Source organism: Spodoptera frugiperda, chromosome 21 (assembly GCF_023101765.2).
Source record: "Spodoptera frugiperda isolate SF20-4 chromosome 21, AGI-APGP_CSIRO_Sfru_2.0, whole genome shotgun sequence".
In the NCBI taxonomy this organism is placed as follows: Eukaryota; Metazoa; Arthropoda; class Insecta; order Lepidoptera; family Noctuidae; genus Spodoptera; species Spodoptera frugiperda.
Genome location: NC_064232.1, coordinates 5,846,711 through 5,872,760, shown reverse-complemented (window position 1 = coordinate 5,872,760; position 26,050 = coordinate 5,846,711). Strand labels below are relative to the sequence as shown.

Here is a 26,050-nt window from a genome sequence, read left to right as displayed (position 1 = left end):
GTTAGGTATATGAAATGGTTCATGAATGATTTTAATCGACTCGGTTTTTTTGGGCATTCCCTTTTAGTGAAAATGGGACTTACTAAAGAGATCCCTTATATTCGAATAACTTGTAGACGGTTCTGGTTCGGGAAGCAGTTCTTCATCAGAGATTGGCCTTTCATTCTCATCACTTGTCATTAAAGTAACGCCCAATAGTTTTATAGGCAGCATGTCTGTGCCACGGAGATGTCCTAGATCGTAGTTTTCCGCGTTTTGCGTCGTGATTTCCACCTTACTAGGTCTCAAGTCTCTGTACTTCAATTTCTTCGCCATCTTCTGAATTTTTTTACCCGAAAAGGCTTGACCGATGAATTTTATTCCTCTCGCTCTTGCGTAACTCTTTCTATAATTGAAAAAATAAAGGTTTTTTTTAATACGTTTTTGCGACTGCCTCGTTGATCGGGTGGTCGCAAGTGCAACTGCCAGGACAAGAAGTCTTGGGTTCGATTCCCGGGTCGGGCAAAGTATTAGTAGGATTTCTTTCGGGTTTTCTCAGTAATAAAAAAAATCTCAGTAGGGAATCTGGAATTGTGCCCAGTATAAGGCAATAAATAGGCTTACCCCTATTACATGGGACTTATAACACAATGGTGAAAAGTGGGTGTACATTGTATAGCGACATTTCATGCCGCAATGTGCACCTCTGCCTATTCGGGGATATATTGTAGCAAATGAACAGACAGAGCACCTGATGGTAAGCAATCGACACACACGCAATTGCGTCTGTTCATCGAATGACCACATAGGCGTCTTTAGGTACTGCTTGATTTTTTTTATGGGACAAGCCCGCCACAGCCTCCCTTACCGCTGCAACTCCTGTGCACTAGGATCTACAGTAGATACAACCATGAAAACACCGTCACTGTCTGTCATTTTGTTGTTGTATCTGTCTTCTCACATAGTTGAAGCAATCGAAACAATGTGAATCTGATTGAAAAAGAATAACCTATGGAGTTTCTTGATCGTTCTTCTCTAGAAATCTACACTTTGAGCGAGCAAATAGAACAACTAGAGTACTGTCCGACAGATAGACGTTATTAATATTATTGACGCTCAAAAGTGCCTTCCTGGTCTAATTGAAATAATTGATTTTGACTTTAGCTTTGAGTTTGTCTTGGATCCCGCAACGAAATAAATCAGAAGATGTTATTAGAGGAGAAGAAAAAGAAAATAATACTTTCCATTTATCTCGATGAATTTAAGTTAGTAAAGAATGTAATTCAGTACTGGTTGATTATGAAATTAAGCTTCAAACCTTAAAGAAAAGAGCATACTCCTTTTTAAAAAGGCCGGTAATGCACCTGTGACTCCTCTGGTGTTGCGGGTGTCCATGGGCGGCGCTAATCGCTTACCATCAGGTGACTCGTTTGCTCGTTTGCCTCCTATTCCATAAAAAAGCTTACTTACCGCGCCATTAACATATTTCTTATAGAATCAATATTATTGTATCTTGTCTCTTGTTTTAGGAAGATGCCGAGAGAAATGAGGATGCTGATGTGCTTAGCACCTCGACGGCCATGCCACAGATTCCTTTGAACGAACTTTACGTACTTCAAGTAATTTTGAACAGCGACGCTGCCCCCCTGAAATTTACAAAAATATACATTTACGATTCGCGGATGATATAGTCCAGGGGTCAACTCTAATTGAACGAAAAACGAAGTTTCGTCCGAACTACAATTCCATTTATTGCGAACCTTTGTGAACAAAAATGAAAGAATGAAATGAAGATAAATAAATAGGTTTTGATATAAAATTAAAAATAAAACGTTAAGTAATTTTATTAGTAAAGCAATAAAACCTACGACTGAAGATTAAACGAAACTTCCCATTCGAGCACCGGAGTAGGCCCCCTGATGTCAGTAGATGCAACACAGCCACAATCACACTATCATATAAGTGTGGGAGAGCCATGCTTCGGCACGAATGGGCCGGCTCGACCGGAGTGATACCACGGACTCACAGAAAACTGACGTGAAACAAGGGTTGCATTGTGTTTCGTCGTGAGCAGACGTATCACCTGATGGTAAGTAATCGTCGCCACCCATGGACACTAGAAACACCAGAGGCGTTACAAGTGCGTTGTCGGCCTTTTGGAGGTTAGGAATTTAAGGGTTGTTGGGAAATCAGGGTTAAGAAGATTAGGAAGGGGGGAATTGGGCCTCCGGTAACCTCATTCACACAACGAAACACAACGCAAGCGTTGTTTCACGTCTGTTTTTGGTGAGGCCGTGGTATCACTCCGGTCGAGCCGGCCCAGCAGTGCCGAAGTATGGCTCTTCCACACTTGAAATGCTAGTATACTTACACTCATTTCCATCGGACCATCGTCATAAAAATGTATGTACGTCAAGTCAACACCAACCAAACAGTTGGCCCGGCCCGCGTAACAGCCTAATATATAATCCTGATTTTTCTTCAAAAGCATCTCCATGAAAGCCATCAACGCGTTTACATCGGAAATCAAGATATTTGATCCGGATCCTGAAACAATCGGAGATGACAGATCATTGCTTTTTCTAAACAGTCTTAGGTACAACAACTATATGTTTCATGTTTAATAGTTTTAATGAGCTCTATTCCGCATATATGCATGTAGGTAGGTAGTTGTGGAATAAGTCAAATTATATCGAATGGGTGCGCCATCCGCCAATGGATGGAGTGACGATATCCGCAAGGTGGCTGGTAGTGGTTGGTTGCGTAGAGCTGAAGATCCAGCTCAGTGGCGTGCCATTGGAGAGGCCTATGTCCAGCAGTGGACAAGAACAGGCTGATGATGGTATCGAATGGTCATCAAGGTTAAGAGCGTATACCAAATATTATAATCCAATACGATCCGGAGCTGCAGACTACCTAGCGGATTACCAGGGTTCCGACTTGAAAAGTAGGAATAAGAACGGGGTGGTTTTAGTCAGTAAGAGTCTGACACTCTCTCACGCCTGAGAGAAGTAATTGGATGATATTCTCCCCTCAAAAAGTTAACCGTATAAACCTTTAAAATATTTCAACTTACCTAATCCGTAAAACTCGGGATTTCTAAGAATCTCACTTAGTATCAGGTCCAGAGCTTGCTTATGGTCTTGATCATTTAAACGCCTTATGTGAAATCTGTAACAAAAATATTAGATTTTAAATTTTAGATTTTTTTATGGAATAAGCCAGTAAACGAGCAGACGGATCACCTGATCGTAAGCAATCGCCGCCGCCCATGGACACTTGAAACACCAGAGGCGTTATAAGTTGCTGGCCTTTTGGAGGTTAGGAATTTAAGGGTTGTTGGGGAATCAGGGATTAGTAAAATTAGAAGGATGTAACTGGACCTCCGGTAACCACACTTATACAGCGCAAGCGTTGTTTCACGTCGGTTTTCTGTCAGGCCGTGGTATCACTCCGGTCGAGTCGGCCCATTCGTGCCGAAGCATGGCTCTCTCACTCTTATACTGTGATACCAATTTATCATGGCCTCGCTTTATATGATCTATTCGTATATTTGACGGTTAATTTATACTGGTTTTGTTAAAACTCAATGTGTACCCATTTGAGTACATTTCCTAATGCATTATAGAAGTTAATAAACAGTAGGTATAATAATTAAAAAAATTAAAAAAGCCTGACTGTAAAAAAAACGAACACAGCAGGTTCGGTTCAGTAGCATAGAAAGTGTTTAAATTAAAACAAATTTAACAGAAAGGATCCATATAAGATGGCAATATTTGAGTCAAATATATTAATCGGTCCCGAGATGTTGTTTTAATCTATACTTAATCTATACTTATTTACTTATTTTACTTATTTACTTATTTTACTTATAATATCATAAAGCTGAAGTGTTTGTTTGTTTGTTTGAACGCGCTAATCTAGAACTACTGGTCCGATTTGAATAATTCTTTTTGTGTTGAATAGTGTATTTATCAAGGAAGGCTATAGGCTATAAAAGATCACGCTATGACAATAGGAGCCGAGCAGAGCGGGTGAAACCGCGCGGAAGTAGCTAGTTGAATTATATAACTTATGAAACATAAGCTTGTTGTTACACCTACTGTTGTCTCTCTGCATCACCCCAAGGTTGACTGGTAGAGAATGCCAAATTGGCATTAAGTCCACCTTTGTATAATGTACATAAAGTGTAAAATAAAAAAGGCAAAAGTCAAAATTATTTATTTCATATAGACCAGGAAGGCACTTTGGACCTTCAGAGCAAATATAATATTAAAAACATCTGTCTGTCGGTCAGTCCTCTAGTGAAGCTATTTGCTCATTCCAAAGTGTAGATTCCTATGGAGAAGAACGAGCAAGAAACTCTATAGGTTACTCTTTTTCAATCAGGTCCACAATACAAGTCTTGGTAACATTGTTTCGATTGCTTCAACTATGTGAGGACGATGTAAAACTAATATCCAGTCCAAGCGGTAGAAAAAGACCTTGAGGTTGTCAAGGTCAATTATCTTTTGCATTAATTTGGTTGTCCAAATTAATGCAAAAGATAATTAAATACAATTACTTTGGACATACAGCCACTACCAATAATTATTATATTAATTCATTTAGTATACAGTATGGAGATCACTCATATGACTTAAATGAAACTACAAGTAGTACTCGTCCACAGAAGCATAATACAACTAAATATTTCAACACGTAAAGTAACACAATTGAAATTTTCAAACAAAATAAGTAATTAAATTAATCAAGTATTAAATTCTGTGTGAATAGCTCCAAGTACCACAGAAGAGCTGTAATTTTGTAGGTTATCTAGGAAAGTTACGGACACGTGCCGCGGCTGTTGCTATGCCGTATTTGTAAAGAGTGTTCAAATTAGCTCAAAGAGAATAATGCACTTTTTGGCTTAACTGCTGGGCCTATATCGCTCATTTTTTGTTTATCGTCAGCCAAGATGATAACAAATACGTGTTTTAAATAAAGTTATAAGAGGTTTCCCCACACGGTATTCACTATTGTGATCTTCAAACACAACACTGCCTCCCATTAAAGCCATGGCAGATACATTTAGAGCACTTTATATAAAATTATAAACAATTTATAAAGATGGAAAGTAATTTAATTTAGTACCACCACTATCTACTCTTTTTTTAGTACATTATCTCTTTGTACTGCAAAAGATAAGACATTTTGCGACCCCAGCGCCATCTAGTTAAAGCGAAAATACGTCACACCTAACTCTCACTTCACTACGAAATTAAAAAATTAGGTTATACATGATCCTTGACATTGAATAGTTTTACATAAAAATAATAAAAGAAAGTTCTAGAATGAACAACTTGAATTAGAAATGAGTTAAAATGATGACGCAATTACTACGCAGTCCCAAACTACAAGCAAACAGCTGATTCTAGTATCAAATTAGTAGTGACAAATTTTGTAACACTCATATATTTATGTGATTTACATGTTTTTATGTATACTGTAATAATATATCGATTAATTATTGTTTACTGTAAAACAATATTCCAAAAACGATGTGTACGTGCCATATGTAATGTCGACCCACTTACATCCTGTAAGCCATTATTTAAGAAACTTGGGATCTTAACAGTAATTTGTATTTATATTGAAGAAATCTGTAAATTTACCAAATCTCACTCCGAATTGTTTGGAAAAGTGGGAGATAACTGCAATTGTAAAACTAGATTTCTAAATAAATTAACTATTCCAAATATGAGAACGGAATTGTACAAACGAAGTTGTTTTCCCATGTGTATCCAAATCTATATATAATAAAATCGTAGAAAAGTGCCTGTACAAAAATAAAAATAAAAAAAATAGCGGGATTGTTATGTCGATGTAGAACCCAAAAATGTAATTAAATTTTTTTTTGTCTGTTTGTCTGTTTGTCTGTTTGTCTGTTTGTCTGTTTGTCTGTTCGTCTGTGCGCGCTAATCTCAGAAACGGCTGATCCGAGTTGGATGCTTAAATTTACATTTAGTGTTTGTTTCATGTCAATCGGTTCATAAATAAAAAAGTTATGTCAAATTAAAGAATCACGTCGAACATTCTATGCTTATACCATTAATATACCATTAATCTCCGCAACTATTTGACGGATTTGGTTGAAATTTGGTACAGATATAGTTTAGAACCTTAGAAAGGACATAGATATATTTTTATTTCAAAAATCAAAAAATAAAAATAAGAAATAAATTATTTATAAATAATTCTATGTCGATCGTTACACGACTTCGGTTCATGTTATTGTTTTAATTCATCGAAAAAAAGTAAATAAATAGTAAAAAGGTATGAAAAAAATAATATCAATATAATTAAACTTTTAGTACAAAGAAAATGCCCGAACGGAGTATAAATAAATAATCCAAGTTGTCTTTATCCTCGATAGATGGCGTTGGGATCGAAATAGATCGCGCTATGGTTTCGTTACATTCATTTGGTTGGGTATCGGCCGAGCGCTTCGGTATAATCGTAGAAAAAGTGTATTATCAGTCGTATGATTATTTGTCTGTGTAGTGGTCCTGCTGTTTCGTATATTCTAAATTGGTTTCGTTGTATTTGTCAATTAATAAGTTTATTTGTTGGGTTTTCCTGGTTTTTTGGTTAAACTATTTAACGTAGGTTTAGTTTGATATCGATTATTAGTAGTTACTGTAGTTAGTTTTTTTAATAAAATTGTAAGTCTAATTTATAAATTAATTAGATTAGATTTAAGTCGTTTCTTTTAAATTATTTAGTTTAAGCTTGGTTATTATAGCATAGAGGATAGGTTGTAATATAGTTTCTTTTTTAATTGTTATAAATTCGTAATTCGTAGCTTTCTTTAGTTTTAAGTTAGTTTAAGTCCGTTTTTAAACTATTTTTTCAATGCCCTAAGTGAGTATACATCTATTAAATTCAAACGCAGAGCTCATTATGTTGATTTTTGAAGAGTTCCCTGGAATATCTTCCACATCTCATTTTTGAAGAGATCCCGCGAGATCGGGAACTATGTGGTTAAAACCAAAAATTTGCCGGAAGTCACTATTCCACGCGAACGAAGTCGCGGGCAAAAGCTAGTTTATAATAAACTTCCTGACAAAATTCGGGAACTACCGATGATTCGGTTTAAGAGGGCATTACGCAGATTGATAATCCCTTCTATATTCCATTAAAGAATTCCTGCAATGTAAGTTCCCGAAATAATTGTATATTTAAGATAAATATGTATTTTGCATGTCATTACATTATTATAATGACTGAATACTGAACTGATCAATATTTTGTAACACCTTTTATATAACTGTATTCATTAGCAAATAAATCCTTTGACTTTGACTTTAACGTTTATGTTAACTCTATAAAAAATATGAAATGGCCGCCAGTATTATAGCACACTGCACATGTGAGTTGCACAACATTTTAATACAATTATAATGAAACAAACGAATAAATTAATGAGACAAATCAGCATAACTTACTGTGAATTGTTGCCGAATATCCTATAGGTATAGCCATGTCTTCTGATTTGGTCAACAGCCATTATTTAGTTTCGTATTGGTGCACACAGTTTGAAAGACGAAACAATAAGTACTGTTGTTCGCACATGTCGCGGTCTTTTAACGTTCATTTTGGCGGCAAATGATTCATTCTGCGTTCCAGATTGCAGATTGCCATAATATGATATGTTAAGCATAAGACCGATACAACAAAACGTATCTGAAATCCAATTGCGTTCAGAAATCGTATCGTATCGATATTGCAATATGAGAACAGTACTAATCCGGTTCTCGAATGCGAAGTTTCGTTTCATCTTCGGCCGTAGCTTTTATTACTAATGAAATTACTTGCAATAAAGTTTTATTTCTGATTTCATATCAAAACCTATTTATTTATCTTCATTTCATTCGTTCATTTTTGTTCAGCAACTTAAAAACATAGGTTACGGTAAAACGAAACGCAAACTATCGAATCTGTAGCCAATTAAAATTACATTTTGGATAGTTTTCATATTGATTCCATCTCTATCACTCTACCAAACGAATAGTGAGTTGGAATGAGAGAGAGCTAATTTAATTCTTTTTTTCTTTCTATCATACGAGATCCTTTGAAGGAACAAAAGAGATGAAGCTAATTGTCAAGCAAGCAAATATTTTTTATATGGAACACGCCGGTAATTAGCAGACCTATCACCTGATGGTAAGCAATCGGTGCCGCTCATAGACAACCAATCAAGTTAACTTAATAAATGACGTCCAGAAACTACAATTGTTTGTTTTTAAGTTTATATAATTATATGCCATGTGTGGCGACATAGAAAGAAAGAAAGAAAAGCAGTTTATTTGCACCGATAAAAAAATAATAAACATAAATAATTAATATGAAAAAATAAACATAAAAGTATTCACGGTGCAAAAGGAAAAACATGTATATTACATTAACTTCTTTAATATTAAGAACTATGACTAAAATATATGATTATACAATTTATTTAACGAATTGCTATTAGTTTTGTAAAATTCAAATTAGTATATTCCGGCGCATCATGAACAGGGAAACTCTATTCATATGAGACGTGAGAATATCATCGCAATGTCTGTCGATTTTGACGTTTTGTCAAATATGTCTGTCGATTTTGACGTTTTGTCAAATACGATCAGATTCTATGCATGGTAGTGTGTGTAATGTTTTATTTATTGATTTAATGTGCTTTATAAGCATTATTTTTGAAAAATATTAGCGTTCTGAACTTTTCCTACACATAAACTATAAGTGTACCAAATTTTATGCTCCTACGTCCGCGCAATTTTCGTAAAAAGGGGTCCAAAGCTTTTGCATCACGTATTAATATATAGATTTACACTTTATTGCCATTATATAGTATTTGCTCCCAGTCTTCCATTGGGTTAAGCAGAAAATCTTTCAATTAAAATACTTTTTTTTTGGGACAAGCCCGGCGCTACCTCCATACCACTGCAACTCCTATGCACCGGGATCTACAGCAGATACAACCATGAAAACACCGGAACACTGAAGTCCGGCGCGTCTCAGGGACATGAATGACTGTCTTGGATCCCGCAACGAAATAAATTAGAAGATCAACCTTTGAGTTAAGTAGAAAATCAGTCCATTATAATACCGGTTTACTCACGTAAATATACTGCGCTCTACTAGTTTCCAGTCACAGAGAGATTCTTCCTCATGAGTAGCATGCGAGGACGCGGCGACGTCGTGTAGCCCGCTGACTGACTGACTGTCGAATGTACAGGAAGGCCACACAAAGCGACACCATGACACATTGGTTGTGTCTAGCTTGATCCCCAATATGAATGAAAGAGATGTTTGTTCCCGGGCTTTTCCAACTCAGAATCATTTTATAAAGTTTCACATTCACAGGGGTCGATGTAATAGCACTCAAATCACTATTTCAGTATCACAAAATTGGCCAGTTACATAATATGATCGAACGAAACAGCCGACGGTCGATATTTATCAAACTTCACTGAGGTATGAGCTAAACTGCTATCGTTCCCAAATACTCGAGTCCCTATCTTATAGAAATATTGATATACCTAAATGAAATCAGCAGTATCGACAGCCCGTACAGTCTAATATCTATATCTAGATATATGTAACAACAATATTAATGTAGTTAGTTAATATATATAACATGCTTTGTGTGTGTTTGTTACGAAACAAAATACTACTTTTTTCTTATTTATGAAGTAAGAGTCTGAGACTCCTTTTCGCCTCACCCAAGGCGAGAGAAGTCATTAGATGATTTTCCTCTTTAAAAAATAGCCCTATGGTCTCGAGTACCATCCCCGCTGGTTTCGCGATACCGTGGACTCCGTTGTCGTTTACTGGGCTGGTGGAAGTGGCGACTCTCACTGCTCCTTATTGACACGACAAGGGGCAAGGATTTGTTGCTATAGAGTAGGGGATCAATGACCGTGGTGGGTTGCTACGCATCTCCAAATGTCTCCCAGAATTCGACCTTTATCCGGATGGGCTAATTGCAATCGGTCCAAATGCCCCCTTCCGTCCCGTTTTTGTCCTGGGAGATTTTAATTTTATTTTTAACGACTAGTGCACAATGAGAAGTAAGTTTAAGTGTGGGAGAGCTAAGCTTCGGCACGAATGGGCCGGCTCGACCGGAGTGATACCACGGCCTCACAGAAAGCCGACGTGAAACAACGCTTGCGTTGTGTTTCGTTGTGTGAGTGAGGTTACCGCAGGCCCAATTCCCCCTTTTCAATCTTCCCAATCCCCGATTCCCGAACAACAACCCTTAAATTCCTAACCCCCAAAAAGCCGGCAACGCACTTGTAACGCCTCTGGTGTTTCAAGTGTCCATGGGCGGCGGCGATTGCTTCCCATCAGGTGATCCATCTGCTGATTTACCGGCTTAACCGGCGGATAAGTCTACTCATGTTCCATAAAAAAAACGAGTTTTATCTGAATGGGCTAATTGCATTTGGTCCAAATGCGCACCCCGTCTCGTTATTGTCGTGTCAAATTTTATTTTAAACGACCAGGGGCCTTAGTCTGCTATTACAATTGTGTCAGAATGGTCGATCACTGAGCAGACTAAGGCCCCAGTGCACAATGAGGACGACATAAGAACGTTAAAATAAAAAAGCAAAAATATTACATAATTATTTATTGTATAAAAATATAATACAAGTATGATTATAAAATAAATAAATATATCTTTATTTTTTTAAACGTTACTCCACACTAGGATTTTCTCCTGTGTAGTGGGTGCATTTACAAACATACAAGTTCACATACACATGACACCCAGACCCAAAACAACAATTTGTGGATCACACAAAGAGTTGTTCCGTGCGGGAATCGAAACCGTTATCTTAATATAATGGCTTACACAAATGTAATACATAAAATTGGAGATCAGTAAAGTTATACATCATCACATTTTAGAATTAGAGCCTCAGTACTCCATTATCCATTGAAATATAGGCTAGTTTCCTACTAGTCCAATTCAATACTTTTTTTGAAAACGGTAAAAACTATATTTTCTATGAATTTTGTATGAAATACTCTATTATGACGTCATCAGATTTTGATGTCAAATAGCAGACTTATTTCTAGAAAATTGTCAATAAAAAATTGAAAATTAAGTAGACGCATGAAAGTGTGATTATTTTTGAATATTTTATCGTATTGAAAAGTCGAAATAATTTATTTTTGACTGAGGAAACTAACCAATTGTGAGATCTCTAATCGAGAGAGATTACAATATATTTATAAATATTAACCGATTACAAAACAAGAAGGTATTCAGTCCAGACCTGTATGTATGTTTATGAGCGATTTTCTTACGTTTGGCTGAACTGATTTTGGTCCAGTTTTTAGCTAAGTATTTTTCAGTCTTAGGGGAAGGTTACAGGGATATTTAATACATGAGTTAAAACAAAGAGGCGGTATAGAACATTTCAGTCGGTTCCCTTAATAACCTTTTTATACAACCTAAATTTTTAATACATTGCAAAATGTGAATTTCTTTGGTATTTAATATGAAGATGTACACTAATTACGTTGTTACTGAGAAATTTTCGAAAATGCCGAAATAGTGTAGGTACATCACATAATGATTTTCAGATTATTTTTTAAAACGTTGCCCCACATTAGGTATTTCTCCCGTCGTGGGTGCGTTTACAAACATACAAGTTCACATGCACATGACACCCAGACCCGAAACAACAATTTGTGGATCACACAAAAAGTTGCTCTGTGTGGGAATCGAACCCGCTACACGTTGCACGGCAGCCAGTTGCCCAGCCACCGCGCTAACGGTCCAATTAAATCGAGTATAGTTAAGAAAACATGCTGCGTAGCGGTGCGTAGCGCTACGGTGGGCGTCGTAGCGCTACGCCGTAGCAAGGCTACGGAATACAGACAGGCTACAGAAAACAGTCTCTGGCCACATTATTAGACGCACTCTTGTATTTTGTTCAATATGTGATTTTTATATGAGTTTATTTGTGTTTATGTTCAATAATTTTACGTTTGAGTGTTTAACAGGGTGTAAACGGAATGCTCCTGAAAAACGCTACATATTTTAGGGAGGAAATTAGTCCAATGACTTCCTTATGCGAGGCGAGAGGGAGTTTAGACTCTTACTGACTAAAAACCACCCCGTTCCTACTCCTGCTTTTTGAGCGGTTTTTAGTCAGTAAGAGTCTGACATTCCCTCTCGCCCAAGGCGAGAGAAGTCATTGGATGATTTTGACCCCTCAAAAAATTGTCTACTAAAAAAATGTGGGTGCGTCTAATAATGTGACCATGGATTGTAAATTATAATATAGTTAATACATTTTATATATGTTTACAGAGTATCACAACAGTAGCTATATTATATTGAATATATTATAATTATATAAGGTGTTCTGAAAGAATATGCCACGGCTTTAATGGGATGTAGTGTTGTCTTTGAAGATTACAAGTTAGGTCTTTATTTTTTACCTCCCATACCGCTGCAACTCCTGTAAGCCAAGATCTACAGTAGATACAAACATGAAAACACTAGAATACTGAAGTCTGGCGCGTCACAGGGACATGAATGACTGTCTTGGATCCCGCAACGAAACAAATCAGAAGATGTTATTAGAGGAGAAGAAAAAGAAAACGATAGTTTCTACTTCCCTCGGTGAATTTAATGCAGGAGACAGAATGACTTAAGCCTAAAGGCTCCAAAGAGACTGCATAACTGGGAGAAGCCCAGTCGCCAGGCACCACGGAAATTTGACTTAAAACTAAAATACTAAATGGGTCCTATGCGTGAGCTGTTATACTTGCTTCCAATAATAGGTATGGCAAAAACGCCTAAACGCACGGAAATTTGCTCGAGACTCCACAAGGTCCGTGTTAGGTTACAGATTAGGTCTATGAAATGGTTTATGAATGATTTTAAGTTTTTTTGGGCATTCTCTTTTAGTGAAAATGGGACTTACTAAAGAGATCCCTTATATTCGAATAACTTGTAGACGGTTCTGTTTCTGGAAGCAGTTGTTCATCAGAGATTGGCCTTTCATTCTCATCACTTGTCATTAAAGTAGCGCCCAATAGTTTTATAGGCAACATTCCTGTGTCACGGAGATGTCCTAGATCGTAGTCTTCCGCGTTTTGGGTCGTGATTTCCACTCTCAAGTCTCTGTACTTCAATTTCTTCGCCATCTTCTGAATTTCTTTACCCGAGAAGGCTTGACCGATGAATTTTATTCCTCTCGCTCTTGCGTAACTCTTTCTATAATTGAAAAAATAAAGGTTTTTTTTAATACGTTTTTGCGACTGCCTCGTTGATCGGGTGGTCGCAAGTGCGACTACGGAACAAGGGGTCTCGGGTTCGATTCCCGGGTCGCGCAAAGTATTAGTAGGATTTCTTTCGGGTTTTCTCAGTAATAAAAAAATCTCAGTAGGGAATCTGGAATTGTAGCCAGTATAAGGCAATAAATAGGCTCACCTCTATTACATGGAACTTATAACACAATGATGAAAAATGGGTGTACATTGATATATTGTAGCAAATGAACAGACAGAGCACCTGATGGTAAGCAATCGACACACACGCAATTGCGTCTGTTCATCGGGTTACCACATACAACAAGCCCGCCCCATCCTCCCATACCGCTGCAACTCCTGTGCCCCAGGATCTACAGTAGATACAACCGGCGCGTCGCAGGGACATGAATGACTGTCATATTGTTGTTGTATCTGTCTTCTCACATAGTTGAAGCAATCGAAACAATGTAACCAAGAATTGTATTGTGAATCTGATTGTAAAAGACCTAACCTATGGAGTTTCTTGCTCGTTCTTCTCCATAGGAATCTACACTTTGGAACGAGCAAATAGCTTCACTACAGGACTGACCGACAGATAGACGTTATAATATTATTATATTTGCTTTGACGTTCAAAAGTGCCTTCCTGGTCTAATTGAAATAAATAATTTTGACTTTGACTTTGACTTTGTCTTGGATCCCGCAACGAAATAAATCAGAAGATGTTATTAGAGGAGAAGAAAAAGAAAACAATTCTTTCCGTTTCTCTCGATGAATTTAAGATAGTAAAGAATGTAATTCAGTACTGGTTGATTATGAAATTGAGCTTCAAACCTTCAAGAAAATAGCATACTCCTTTTTAAAAAGGCCGGCAATGCACCTGTGACTCCTCTGGTGTTGCGGGTGTCCATGGGCGGCGCTAATCGCTTACCATCAGGTGACTCGTTTGTTCATTTGCCTCCTATTCCATAAAAAAGCTTACTTACCGCGCCATTAACATATTTCTTACAGAATCAATATTATTGTATCTTGTCTCTTGTTTTAGGAAGATGCCGAGAGAAATGAGAATGCTGATGTGCTTAGCACCTCGACGGCCATGCCACAGATTCCTTTGAACGAACTTTACGTACTTCAAGTAATTTTGAACAGCGACGCTGCCCCCCTGAAATTAACAAAAATATGTGATTTTATTGTAACTTTCGTGAGACATACTAAATTAATTATTATGTTATCGGCTTACTCACGGAATGCTGCTCATGAATATGAGCCTCTAGCATGGCTTGAAACTAGTCGAGTTCCTCGTCAAAACAATACGTGAGTAAGCCGATAACATAATAATTAAAAATATGTACATAAAACAAACAGTCCTGATGCCAAAAGATGCAACACAGGTTCAATCACACTATCATATAAGTGTGGGAGAGCCATGCTTCGACACGAATGGGCCGGCTCAACCGGAGTGATACCACGGCCTCACAGAAAACCGGCGTGAAACAACGTTTGCGTTGTGTTTCGTTGATAGCAGACGGATCACCTGAAGGCAAGCAATCGCCGCCACCCTTGGACACTTGAAACACCAGAGGCGTTACAAGTGCGTTGTCGGCCTTTTGGAGGTTAGGTATTTAAGGGTTGTTGGGGAATCAGGGTTGGGAAGATTAGGAAGACGGGAATTGGGCCTCCGGTAACCTCATTCACACAACGAAACACAACGCAAGTGTTGTTTCACGTCTGTTTTTGGTGAGGCCGTGGTATCACTCCGGTCGAGCCGGCCCAGCAGTGCCGAAGCATGGCTCTCCCACACTTGAAATGCTAGTATACTTACACTAATTTCCATCGGACCATCGTCATAAAAATGTATGTACGTCAAGTCAACACCAACCAAACAGTTGGCCCGGCCCGCGTAACAGCCTAATATATAATCCTGATTTTTCTTCAAAAGCATCTCCATGAAAGTCATCAACGAGTTTACATCGGAAATCAAGATAATTGATCCGGATCCTGAAACAATCGGAGATGACAAATCATTGCTTTTTTAAACAGTCTTAGGTACATCAACTATGTCACCACTGCGGAGGTGACCTGGATTCCGCACAGCACACGCTCGAGAATGCCCAGCGTGGACCTCTGAGCGGCGGGTCCTTGTCGCCAGGATCGGGCGAGATTTGTCTCTGTCAGCAGTAGTAGTTAAGGCTATGTTGGCAGAGACCGAAAATTGGAGGGAAGTGGCTTCCTTTTGTGAGACTGTAATGTCCCAAAAGGAAGCTGCTGAGCGGGATCGCGAGAGGGCCGATCCTGTTCGTAGAAGGCGTCGAGGAGGCAACCGCCTTGACGCCTAATACGCCGAAATACCGCTTGCATCAACTGCAAGCGGTCCTTTGGGGCCACGGGCGCATAGAGTGGGGACTCTAGGCGCCCCCAGTGACCCCAGGGAAGACGGCAGCACAGTGGTCACGTGCTGCCGTGCAACTTGCATAGTAACGCTCAGGGGAGGCACGCGTCTCCCTAGGGATGTGCCGTAACAGGCGTTGCACCATGGGGCTCCGGAGTAGGTCTATTAAGAGGACCCGGTGCCCCTTACAGGTGTTGAGGGTGGCCACCGGGGTGGTTTTAGTGAGGTAAAAATCCCACACTCCCTAGTTTTTTATCCCCAAAAAGCTAGGCGCCTTTTGAAGGTTTCCCCGTCACAAAAAAAAGGTACATCAACTATATTTTTCTTGTTTATTAGTTTTAATGACCAATCAAGCCGTTTCGTTTGATATCCATATATGCATGTAGGTAGGTAGTTGTGGAATAAGTCAAATTATATCGAATGGGTGCGCCATCCGCCAATGGATGGAGTGACGATATCCACAAGGTGGCTGGTAGTGGTTGGATGCGTAGAGCTGAAGATCCAGCTCAGTGGCGTGCCATTGGAGAGGCCTATGCCCAGCAGTGGACAAGAACAGGCTGATGATGATATCGAATGGTCGTCAAGGTTAAAAGCAACCAATTATTATAATCCAATACGTTCCGGAATGGCAGACTATCTAGCGGATTTACCGGGGCTCCGGCTTGAAAAGCAGGAGTAAGAATAGGGTTGGTTTTTAGTCGGTAAGAGTCTGACACTCTCTCGCGCCTAAGAGAAGACATTGGATGATATTCTCCCCTCAAAAAGATAAACAGTATAAACCTTTAAAATATTTCAACTTACCTAATCCGTAGAACTCGGGATTACTAAGAATCTCACTTAGTATCAGGTCCAGAGCTTGCTTATGGTCTTGATCATTTAAACGCCTTATGTGAAATCTGTAACAAAAATATTTGTTTTTAAATTCTTGATTTTTTTATGGAATAAGCCGGTAAACGAGCAGACGGATCACCTGATCGTAAGCAATCGCCGCCGCTCATGGACACTTGAAACACCAGAGGCGTTATAAGTTGCTGGCCTTTTGGGGGTTAAGAATTTAAAGGTTATTGGGGAATCAGGGATTAGTAAGATTAGAAGGATGTAACTGGACCTCCAGTAACCTCAATCACACAACGAAACACAACGCAAGCGTTGTTTCACGTCGGTTTTCTGTGAGGCCGTGGTATCACTCCGGTCGAGTCGGCCCATTCGTGCCGAAGCATGGCTCTCTCACTTTTGTACTGTGATACCAGTTTATAATGGCCTCGCTTTATATGATCTTTCCGTATATTTGACGGTCAATTTATACTGGTTTTGTTAAAACTCAATGTGTACCCATTTGAGTACATTTCCTAATGCATTATAGAAGTTACTAGACACTAGGTATAATCATTTAAAAAATTAAAAAAAGGCCTGACTGTATAAAACACTAACACAGCAGATTCGGTTCAGTAGCATAGAAAGTTTTTAAATTAAAACAAATTTAACAGAAAGGATCCATATAAGATGGGAATATTTGAGTCAAAATAAAGAAATGGGTCCCGAGATGTTGTTCTAATCTATACTTAATCTATCTATACTTAACATAATAAAGCTAAAGAGTTTGTTTGTTTGTTTGAACGCGCTAATCTCTGGAACTACTGGTCCGAATTGAATAATTCTTTTTGTGTTGGATAGTCCATTTATCGAGGAAGGCTATAGGCTATAAAACATCACGCTATGATCAAAAGGAGCCAAGCAGAGCGGGTGAAACCGCGCGGAAGTAGCTAGTAATGTCCATAAAGTGTAAAATAAAAAAGGCAAAAGTCAAAATTATTTATTTCAAATAGACCAGGAAGGCACTTTTGAACGTCAAAGCAAATATAATAATATTAATAACGTCTGTCTGTCGGTCAGTCCTCTAGTTGCTCTATTTGTTCGTTCCAAAGTGTAGATTCCTATGGAGAAGAACAAGCAAGAAACTCCATAGGTTACTCTTTTTCAATCAGATTCACAATACAATTCTTGGTTACATTGTTTCGATTGCTTCAACTATGTGAGAACAATGTAAAACTAATATTCAGTCAAAGCGGTAGAAAAAGAACTTGAGGTTGTCCTCAAGGTCAATTATATATAGATAATTAATTACAATTACTTTGGACATATAGCCACTACCAATAATTATTATATTAATTAATTTAGTACACAGTATGGAGATCACTCATATGACTTAAATGAAACTACAAGTAGTACTCGTCCACAGAAACATAATACAACTAAATATTTCAACGATAACTGAAAGTACATAACACAATTGAAATTTTCAAACAAAATAAGTAATTAAATAAATCAAGTATTAAAATCTGTGTGAATAGCTCCATGTACCTTGACCATAGAAGAGCTGTAATGTTGTAGGTTATCTAGGAACGGAACGTTAGGTGTTACGGACGTGCCGCGGCTGTTGCTTTGCCGTATTTGTAAAGAGTGTTCAAATTAGCTCAAAGAGAATAATGCACTTTTTGGCTTACCTACTGGGTCTATTTCGCTCATTTTTTGTTTATCGTCAGCCAAGATGATAACAAATACGTGGTTTAAATTAAGTCATAAGAGGTTTCCCCATACGGTATTCACTATTGTAATCTTCAAACACAACACTGCCTCCCATTAAAGCCATGGCAGATACTTTTAGAGCATCTTATATAAAATTATAAACAATTTATAAAGATGGAAAGTAATTTAATTTAGTACCACCACTATCTACTCTTTTTTTAGTACATTATCTCTTTGTACTGCAAAAGATAAGACATTTTGCGACCCCAGCGCCATCTAGTTAGAGCGAAAATACGTCACACCTAACTCTCACTTCATTACGAAATTAAAAAATTAGGTTATACATGATCCTTGACATTGAATAGTTTTACATAAAAAGAGTAAAAGAAAGTTCTAGAATGAACAACTTGAATTAGAAATGAGTTAAAATGATGATGCAATTACTACGCAGTCCCAAAATACAAGCAAACAGCTGATTCTAGTACCAAATTAGTAGTGACAAATTTTGTAACACTCATATATTTATGTGACCTAAATGTGTTTATGTATACTTTAATAATATATCGATTAATTTTATTGTTTACTGTAAAACAATATCGCAAAAACTATGTGTACGTGCCATATGTAATGTCGTCCCACTTACATCCTATAAGCCATTATTTAAGAAACTTGGGATCTTAACAGTAATTTGTATTTATATTGAAGAAATCTGTAAATTTACCAAATCTCACTCCGAATTGTTTGGAAAAGTGGGAGATAACTGCAATTGTAAAACTAGATTTCTAAATAAATTAACTCTTCCAAATATGAGAACGGAATTGTACAAACGAAGTTGTTTTCCCATGTGCATCCAAATTTATAATAAACTTCCTGACAAAATTCGGGAACTACCGATGATTCGGTTTAAGAGGGCATTACGCAGATGGCTAATTGATAATCCCTTCTATTCCATTAAAGAATTCCTGCAATGTAAGTTCCCGAAATAATTGTATATTTATGATAAATATGTATTTTGCATGTCATTATATTATGACTGAATACTGTACTCATAAACATTTTGTAACACCTTTTATATAACTGTATTCATTAGCAAATAAATCCTTTGACTTTGACTTTAACGTTTATGTTAACTCTATAAAAAATATGAAATGGCGGCTAGCACACTGCACATGCACTGAGTTGCACAACATTTTAATACAATTATAATGAAACAAACGAATAAATTAATGCGACAAATCAGCATAACTTACTGTGAATTGTTGCCGAATATCCTATAGGTATAGGCATGTCTTCTGATTTGGTCAACAGCCATTATTTAATTGCGTATTGATGCACACAGTTTGATAGACGAAACAATAAGTACTGTTGCTGACACATTTCGCGGGCTTTTAACATTAATTTTGGCGGCAAATGATTCATTCTGCGTTCCAGATTACCATAATATGATATGTTAAGCATGAGACCGATACAACAAAACGTATCTGAAATCCAATTGCGTTCAGAAATCGTATGGTATCGATATTGCAATATGAGAAAACAGTACTACTCCGGTTCTCGAATGCGAAGTTTCGTTTCATCTTCGGCCGTAGATTTTATTGATTTACTAATGAAATTACTTGCAATAACGTTTTATTTTTAATTTCATATCAAAATCTATTTATTTATCTTCATTTCATTCGTTCATTTTTGTGCAGCAACTTAAAAACATAGGTTACGGTAAAACGAAACGCAAACTATCGAATCTGTAGCCAATCAAAATTACGTTTTGGATAGTTTTCATATTAATTCCATCTCTATCACTCTACCAAATGAATAGTGAGTTGGAATGAGAGAGAGCTAATTTAATTCTTTTTTTCTTTCTATCATACGAGATCCGTTGAAAGAACAAAAGAGATGAAGCTAATTGTCAAGCAAGCAAATATTTTTTTATATGGAACACGCCGGTAATTAGCAGACCTATCACCTGATGGTAAGCAATCGGTGCCGTTCATAGACAACCAATCAAGTTAACTTAATAAATGACGTCCAGAAACTACAATTGTTTGTTTTTAAGTTTATATAATTATATTATGCCATGTGTGGCGACATAGAAAGAAAGAAAGAAAAGCAGTTTATTTGCACCGATTAAAAAATAATAAACATAAATAATTAATATGAAAAAATAAACATAAAAGTATTCACGGTGCAAAAGGAAAAACATATATATTAGTTAAAGTTCTTAATATTAAAAACTATGACTAAAATATATGATTATACAATTTATTTAACGAATTGCTATTAGTTTTGTAAAATTCAAATTAGTATATTCCGGCGCATCATGAACAGGGAAACTCTATTCATATGAGACGTGAGAATATCATCGCAATGTCTGTCGATTTTGACGTTTTGTCAAATATGTCTGTCGATTTTGACGTTTTGTCAAATACGATCAGATTCTATGCATGGTAGTGTGTGTAATGTTTTATTTATTGATTTAATGTACTTTATAAGCTTTATTTTTGAAAAATATTAGCATCCTGAACTTCTCCTACACATAAACAGCTATAAGTGTATCAAATTTTATGCTCCTACGTCCGCGCAATTTTCGTAAGAAGGGGTCCAAAGTTTTTGCATCACCTATTAATATATATAGATTTACACTTTAATACCATTATACATATAGTATTTGCTCCCAGCCTTCCCTTGGGTTAAGCAGAAAATCTTTCAATTAAAATACTTCTTTTTTTGGGACAAGCCCGGCGCTACCTCCATACCGCTGCAACTCCTGTGCACCAGGATCTACAGTAGATACAACCATAAAAAACACCGGAACACTGACGTTCAGCGCGTCCCAGGGACATGAATGACTGTCTTGGATCCCGAAACGAATTAAATTAGAAGATCAACCTTTGGGTTAAGTAGAAAATCAGTCCATTAAAATACCGGTTTACTCACGTAAATATACTGAGCTCTACTAGCTTCGAGTCACAGAGGGGCTCTTCCTCATGAGCAGCGTGCGAGGACGCGGCGACGTCGTGTAGCCCGCTGACTGACTGACTGTCGAATGTACGGGAAGGCCACACAAAGCGACACCATGGCACATTGGTTGTGTCTAGCTTGATTCCCAATATGAATGAAAGAGATGTTTGTTCCCGGGCTATTCCAACTCAGAATCATTTTATAAAGTTTCACATTCACAGGGGTCGATGTAATAGCACTCAAATCATTATTTCAGTATCACAAAATTGGCCAGTTACATAATATGATCGAACGAAACAGCCGACAGTCGATATTTATCAAACTTCACTGAGTTATGAGCTAAACTGCTATCGTTCCCAAATACTCGAGTCCCTATCTTATAGAAATATTGATATACCTAAATGAAATCAGCAGTATCGACAGCCCGTACAGTCTAATATCTATATCTAGATATATGTAAGAACAATATTAATGTAGTTGGTTAATATATATAACATACTTTGTGTGTGTTTGTTACGAAACAAAATATTTATAATATAATGTAATGTTACTTCATTTATAAGAGTGACAAAATACACTGGCTCTACTTTTTTTTTTGAGGGGGAAAATCATCCCCTCCCTCTCGTCTCACACAAGGCAAGATTAGTCTTTCAGTAAGAGTCTGACGCTCCTTCTCGCCTCACCCTAGGCAAGATTAGTCATTCAGTAAGAGTCTGACACTCCTTCTCGCCTCACCCAAGGCGAGAGAAGTCATTCAGTAAGAGTCTGACGCTCCTTCTCGCCTCACCCAAGGCGAGAGAAGTCATTAGATGATTTTCCCCTTTAAAAAAAAAGCCCTATGGTCTCCAGTACCATCCCCGCTGGTTTCGTGATACCATAGACTCCGTTGTCGTTTACTGGGCTGGTGGAAGTGGCGACTCTCACTGCTCCTTATTGACACGACAAGGGGCAAGGATTTGTTGCTGTGGTTGCTACGCATCTCCAAATGTCTCTCTCCCAGAATTCGACGTATATGGACGGAGCTATACAACCTACATAGCTCCGTCCCTCTCGCACTGCTCAGTGATCGACCATTCTGACACAATTGTAATAGCAGACTAAGGCCCCTGGATGGGCTAATTGCATTAGGTCCAAATGAGGGGGCATTTCCGTTCCGTTTTTGTCCTGGGAGATTTAATTTTTATTTTAAGCGACTAGTGCACAATGAGAAGGAATGTGAATAGGTTTAAGTGTGAGAGAGCTAAGCTTCGGCATGAATGGGCCGGCTCGACCGGAGTGATACCACGGCCTCACAGAAAGCCGACGTGAAACAACGCTTGCGTTGTGTTTCGTTGTGTAAGTGAGGTTACCGGAGGCCCAATTCCCCCTTTTTAATCTTCCCAATCCCCGATTCCCGAACACCAACCCTTAAATTCCTAACCCCCAAAAAGCCGGCAACGCACTTGTAACGCCTCTGGTGTTTCAAGTGTCCATGGGCGGCGGCGATTGCTTCCCATCAGGTGATCCATCTGCTGATTTACCGGCTTAACCGGCGGATAAGTCTGCTCGTGTTCCATAAAAAAAAACGAGTTTTATCTGAATGGGCTAATTGCATTTGGTCCAAATGCGAACCCGTCTCGTTATTGTCGTGTCAAATTTTATTTTAAACGACCAGTGCACAATGAGAACGACATAAGAACGGGGGCGTTAAAATAAAAAACCAAAAGCTACATAATTATTTATTGTATAAAAATTTAATACAAGTATAATTATAAAATAAATAAATATATCTTTATTTTTTTAAACGTTACTCCACACTATGATTTTCTCCTGTGTAGTGGGTGCATTTACAAACATACAAGTTCACATACACATGACACCCAGACCCAAAACAACAATTTGTGGATCACACAAAGAGTTGTTCCGTGCGGGAATCGAAACCGTTATCTTCATATAATGGCTTACACAAATGTAATACATAAAATTGGAGATCAGTAAAGTTATACATCATCACATTTTAGAATTAGAGCCTCAGTACTCCATTATCCATTGAAATATAGGCTAGTTTCCTACTAGTCCAATTCAATACTTTTTTCGAAACGGTTAAAACTATATTTTCTATAAATTTTGTATGAAATACTCTATTATGACGTCATCAGATTTTGATGTCAAATAGCAGACTTATTTCTAGAAAATTGTCAATAAAAAATTGAAAATTAAGTAGACGCATGAAAGTGTGATTATTTTTGAATATTTTATCGTATTGAAAAGTCGAAATAATTTATTTTTGACTGAGGAAACTAACCAATTGTGAGATCTCTAATCGAGAGAGATTACAATATATTTATAAATATTAACCGATTACAAAACAAGAAGGTATTCAGTTCAGACCTGTATGTATGTTTATGAGCGATTTTCTTACGTTTGGCTGAACTGATTTTGGTCCAGTTTTTAGCTAAGGATTTTTCAGTCTTAGGGGAAGGTTACAGGGATATTTAATACATGAGTTAAAACAAAGAGGCGGTATAGAACATTTCAGTCGGTTCCCTTAATAACCTTTTTATACAACCTACATTTTTAATACATTACAAAATTTTGAATTTCTTTGGTATTTAATATGAAAATGTACACTAATTACGTTGTTACTGAGAAATTTTCGAAAAAGCCCAAATAGAGTAGGTACATCACAGAATGATTTTCAGATTATTTGTTTAAAACTTTGCCCCACACTAGGATTTTCTCCTGTCGTGGGTGCGTTTACAAACATACAAGTTCACATGCACATGACACCCAGACCCGAAACAACAATTTGTGGATCACACAAAAAGTTGCTCTGTGTGGGAATCGAACCCGCTACACGTTGCACGGCAGCCAGTTGCCCAGCCACCGCGCTAACAGTCCAATTAAATCGAGTATAGTTAAGAAAACATGCTGCGTAGCGGTGCGTAGCGCTACGGTGGGCGTCGTAGCGCTACGCCGTAGCAAGGCTACGGAATACAGACAGGCTACAGAAAACAGTCTTTGGCCACATTATTAGACGCACTCTTGTATTTTGTTCAATATGTGATTTTTATATGAGTTTATTTGTGTTTATGTTCAATACTTTTACGTTTGAGTGTTAAGCAGGGTGTAAACGGAATGCTCCTGAAAAACGCTACATATTTTAAGGGAGGAAATTAGTCCAATGACTTCCTTATGTGAGGCGAGAGGGAGTATAGACTCTTACTGACTAAAAACAACCCCGTTCCTACTCCTGCTTTTCGAGCGGTTTTTAGTCAGTAAGAGTCTGACACTCCCTCTCGCCCAAGGCGAGAGAAGTCATTGGATGATTTTGACCCCTCAAAAAAAAAACATCTAAATAATTGTCTACTAAAAAAATGTGGGTGCGTCTAATAATGTGACCAGGGATTGTAATTATAATATAGTTAATACATTTTATATATGTTTACAGAGTATCACAACAGTAGCTATATTATATTGAATATATTATAATTATATAAGATGTTCTAAAAGTTTATGCCACGGCTTTAATGGGAAGTAGTGTTGTCTTTGAAGATTACAAGTTAGGTCTTTATTTTTTACTTCCCATACCTCTGCAACTCCTGTAAGCCAAGATCTACAGTAGATACAAACATGAAAACACCGGAATACTGAAGTCCGGCGCGTCCCAGGGAAATTAATGACTGTCTTGGATCCCGCAACGAAATAAATCAGAAGATGTTATTAGAGGAGAAGAAAAAGAAAACGATAGTTTCCACTTCGAGACAGAATGACTTAAGCCTAAAGGTTCAAAAGAGACTGCACAACTGGGAGAAGCCCAGTCGCCAAGCACCACGGAAATTTTACTTAAAACTAAATGGGTCCTATGCGTGAGCTGTTATACTTGCTTCCAATAATAGGTATGGCAAAAAACGCACGGAAATTTGCTCGAGACTCCACAAGGTCCGTGTTAAGTTACAGGTTAGGTATATGAAATGGTTCATGAATGATTTTAATCGACTCGGTTTTTTTGGGCATTCCCTTTTAGTGAAAATGGGACTTACTAAAGAGATCCCTTATATTCGAATAACTTGTAGACGGTTCTGGTTCGGGAAGCAGTTCTTCATCAGAGATTGGCCTTTCATTCTCATCACTTGTCATTAAAGTAACGCCCAATAGTTTTATAGGCAACATGTCTGTGTCACGGAGATGTCCTAGACCGTAGTCTTCCGCGTTTTGCGTCGTAATTTCCACCTTACTAGGTCTCAAGTCTCTGTACTTCAATTTCTTCGCCATCTTCTGAATTTTTTTACCCGAGAAGGCTTGACCAATGAATTTTATCCCTCTTGCTCTTGCGTAAATTTTTCTATAATTGAAAAAAATATAGGTTTTTTTAATACGTTTTTGCGGCTGCTTCGTTTGTCGGGTGACAACATTTTTCGTGTTTTCGAAAACATCTTAGTGGTAGCACGGAGTCTGGAATTGTGTCCAGTATATGAGAATAGGCTCACCCCCTATTATATGGGACTTATAACACAAATGGTGAAAAGTGGGTGTACATTGTATAGCGGCATTACATTCTGCCTACTCCTTCGGGGATAAAAGGCGTGACGTTGCTTACTTACCGCGCCATCAACATATTTCTTATAGAATCAATATTATTGTATCTTGTCTCTTGTTTCAGGAAGATGCCGAGAGAAATGAGGATGCTGATGTGCTTAGCACCTCGACGGCCATGCCACAGATTCCTTTGAACGAACTTTACGTACTTCAAGTAATTTTGAACAGCGACGCTGCCCCCCTGAAATTAACAAAAATATGTACATAAAACAAACAGTCCTGATGCCAAAAGATGCAACACAGGTTCAATCACACTATCATATAAGTGTGGGAGAGCCATGCTTCGGCACGAATGGGCCGGCTCGAATGG

At 37.8% G+C, this 26,050-nt stretch overlaps 2 protein-coding genes and 1 long non-coding RNA gene across 4 annotated transcripts in view; 1 reads left to right on the top strand and 2 right to left on the bottom strand.

Moving 5' to 3' along the window:
- On the bottom strand, positions 1-19,614 carry LOC118280380 (uncharacterized). 2 transcript variants are annotated; one of them, XM_050701961.1, is made up of 5 exons: positions 19,455-19,614; positions 3,056-3,150; positions 2,351-2,526; positions 1,450-1,625; positions 1-385 (listed from the first exon to the last, which is right to left on the bottom strand). In XM_050701961.1, exons 1-5 carry the CDS (start codon positions 19,514-19,516, stop codon positions 64-66), a joined length of 831 nt encoding a protein of 276 aa, XP_050557918.1. In that variant the 5' UTR covers positions 19,517-19,614; the 3' UTR covers positions 1-63. The 2 variants fall into 2 exon arrangements, with proteins under 2 accessions (XP_050557918.1, XP_050557919.1); XM_050701962.1 differs by lacking the exons at positions 1,450-1,625; positions 2,351-2,526; positions 3,056-3,150 and adding exons at positions 14,276-14,451; positions 15,112-15,287; positions 16,480-16,574 and having other exon boundaries at positions 19,455-19,613.
- LOC126911996 (uncharacterized) overlaps positions 11,070-26,050 on the top strand; it is a 23,736-nt gene continuing 8,755 nt past the window's right edge. Inside the window, exons 1-2 of the long non-coding RNA XR_007706596.1 lie at positions 11,070-12,869; positions 25,084-25,382. This is a non-coding gene — a long non-coding RNA (uncharacterized LOC126911996). The remainder of the gene's footprint in view (positions 12,870-25,083; positions 25,383-26,050) is intronic.
- Positions 25,165-26,050, bottom strand: part of LOC126911989 (uncharacterized) — a 5,019-nt gene continuing 4,133 nt past the window's right edge. The window contains exons 4-5 of the mRNA XM_050701960.1: positions 25,746-25,921; positions 25,165-25,486 (exon numbers count right to left, since the gene is read on the bottom strand). Of these exons, the coding sequence (XP_050557917.1) occupies positions 25,165-25,486; positions 25,746-25,921 (498 nt within the window). The remainder of the gene's footprint in view (positions 25,487-25,745; positions 25,922-26,050) is intronic.

What these genes read in the sequence shown, in the direction of transcription:
- LOC118280380 (XM_050701961.1), bottom strand. Translation starts at nt 19,516, where the DNA reads ATGGCTGTTGACCAAATCAGAAGACATGCCTATACCTATAGGATATTC. An exon ending in ATATTCGGCAACAATTCACA is followed by an intron (nt 3,151 to 19,454) that starts GTAAGTTATGCT and finishes TTTTTGTTACAG; the next exon opens with ATTTCACATAAGGCGTTTAA. An exon ending in AGAAATATGTTAATGGCGCG is followed by an intron (nt 386 to 1,449) that starts GTAAGTAAGCTT and finishes TTTCAATTATAG; the next exon opens with AAAGAGTTACGCAAGAGCGA.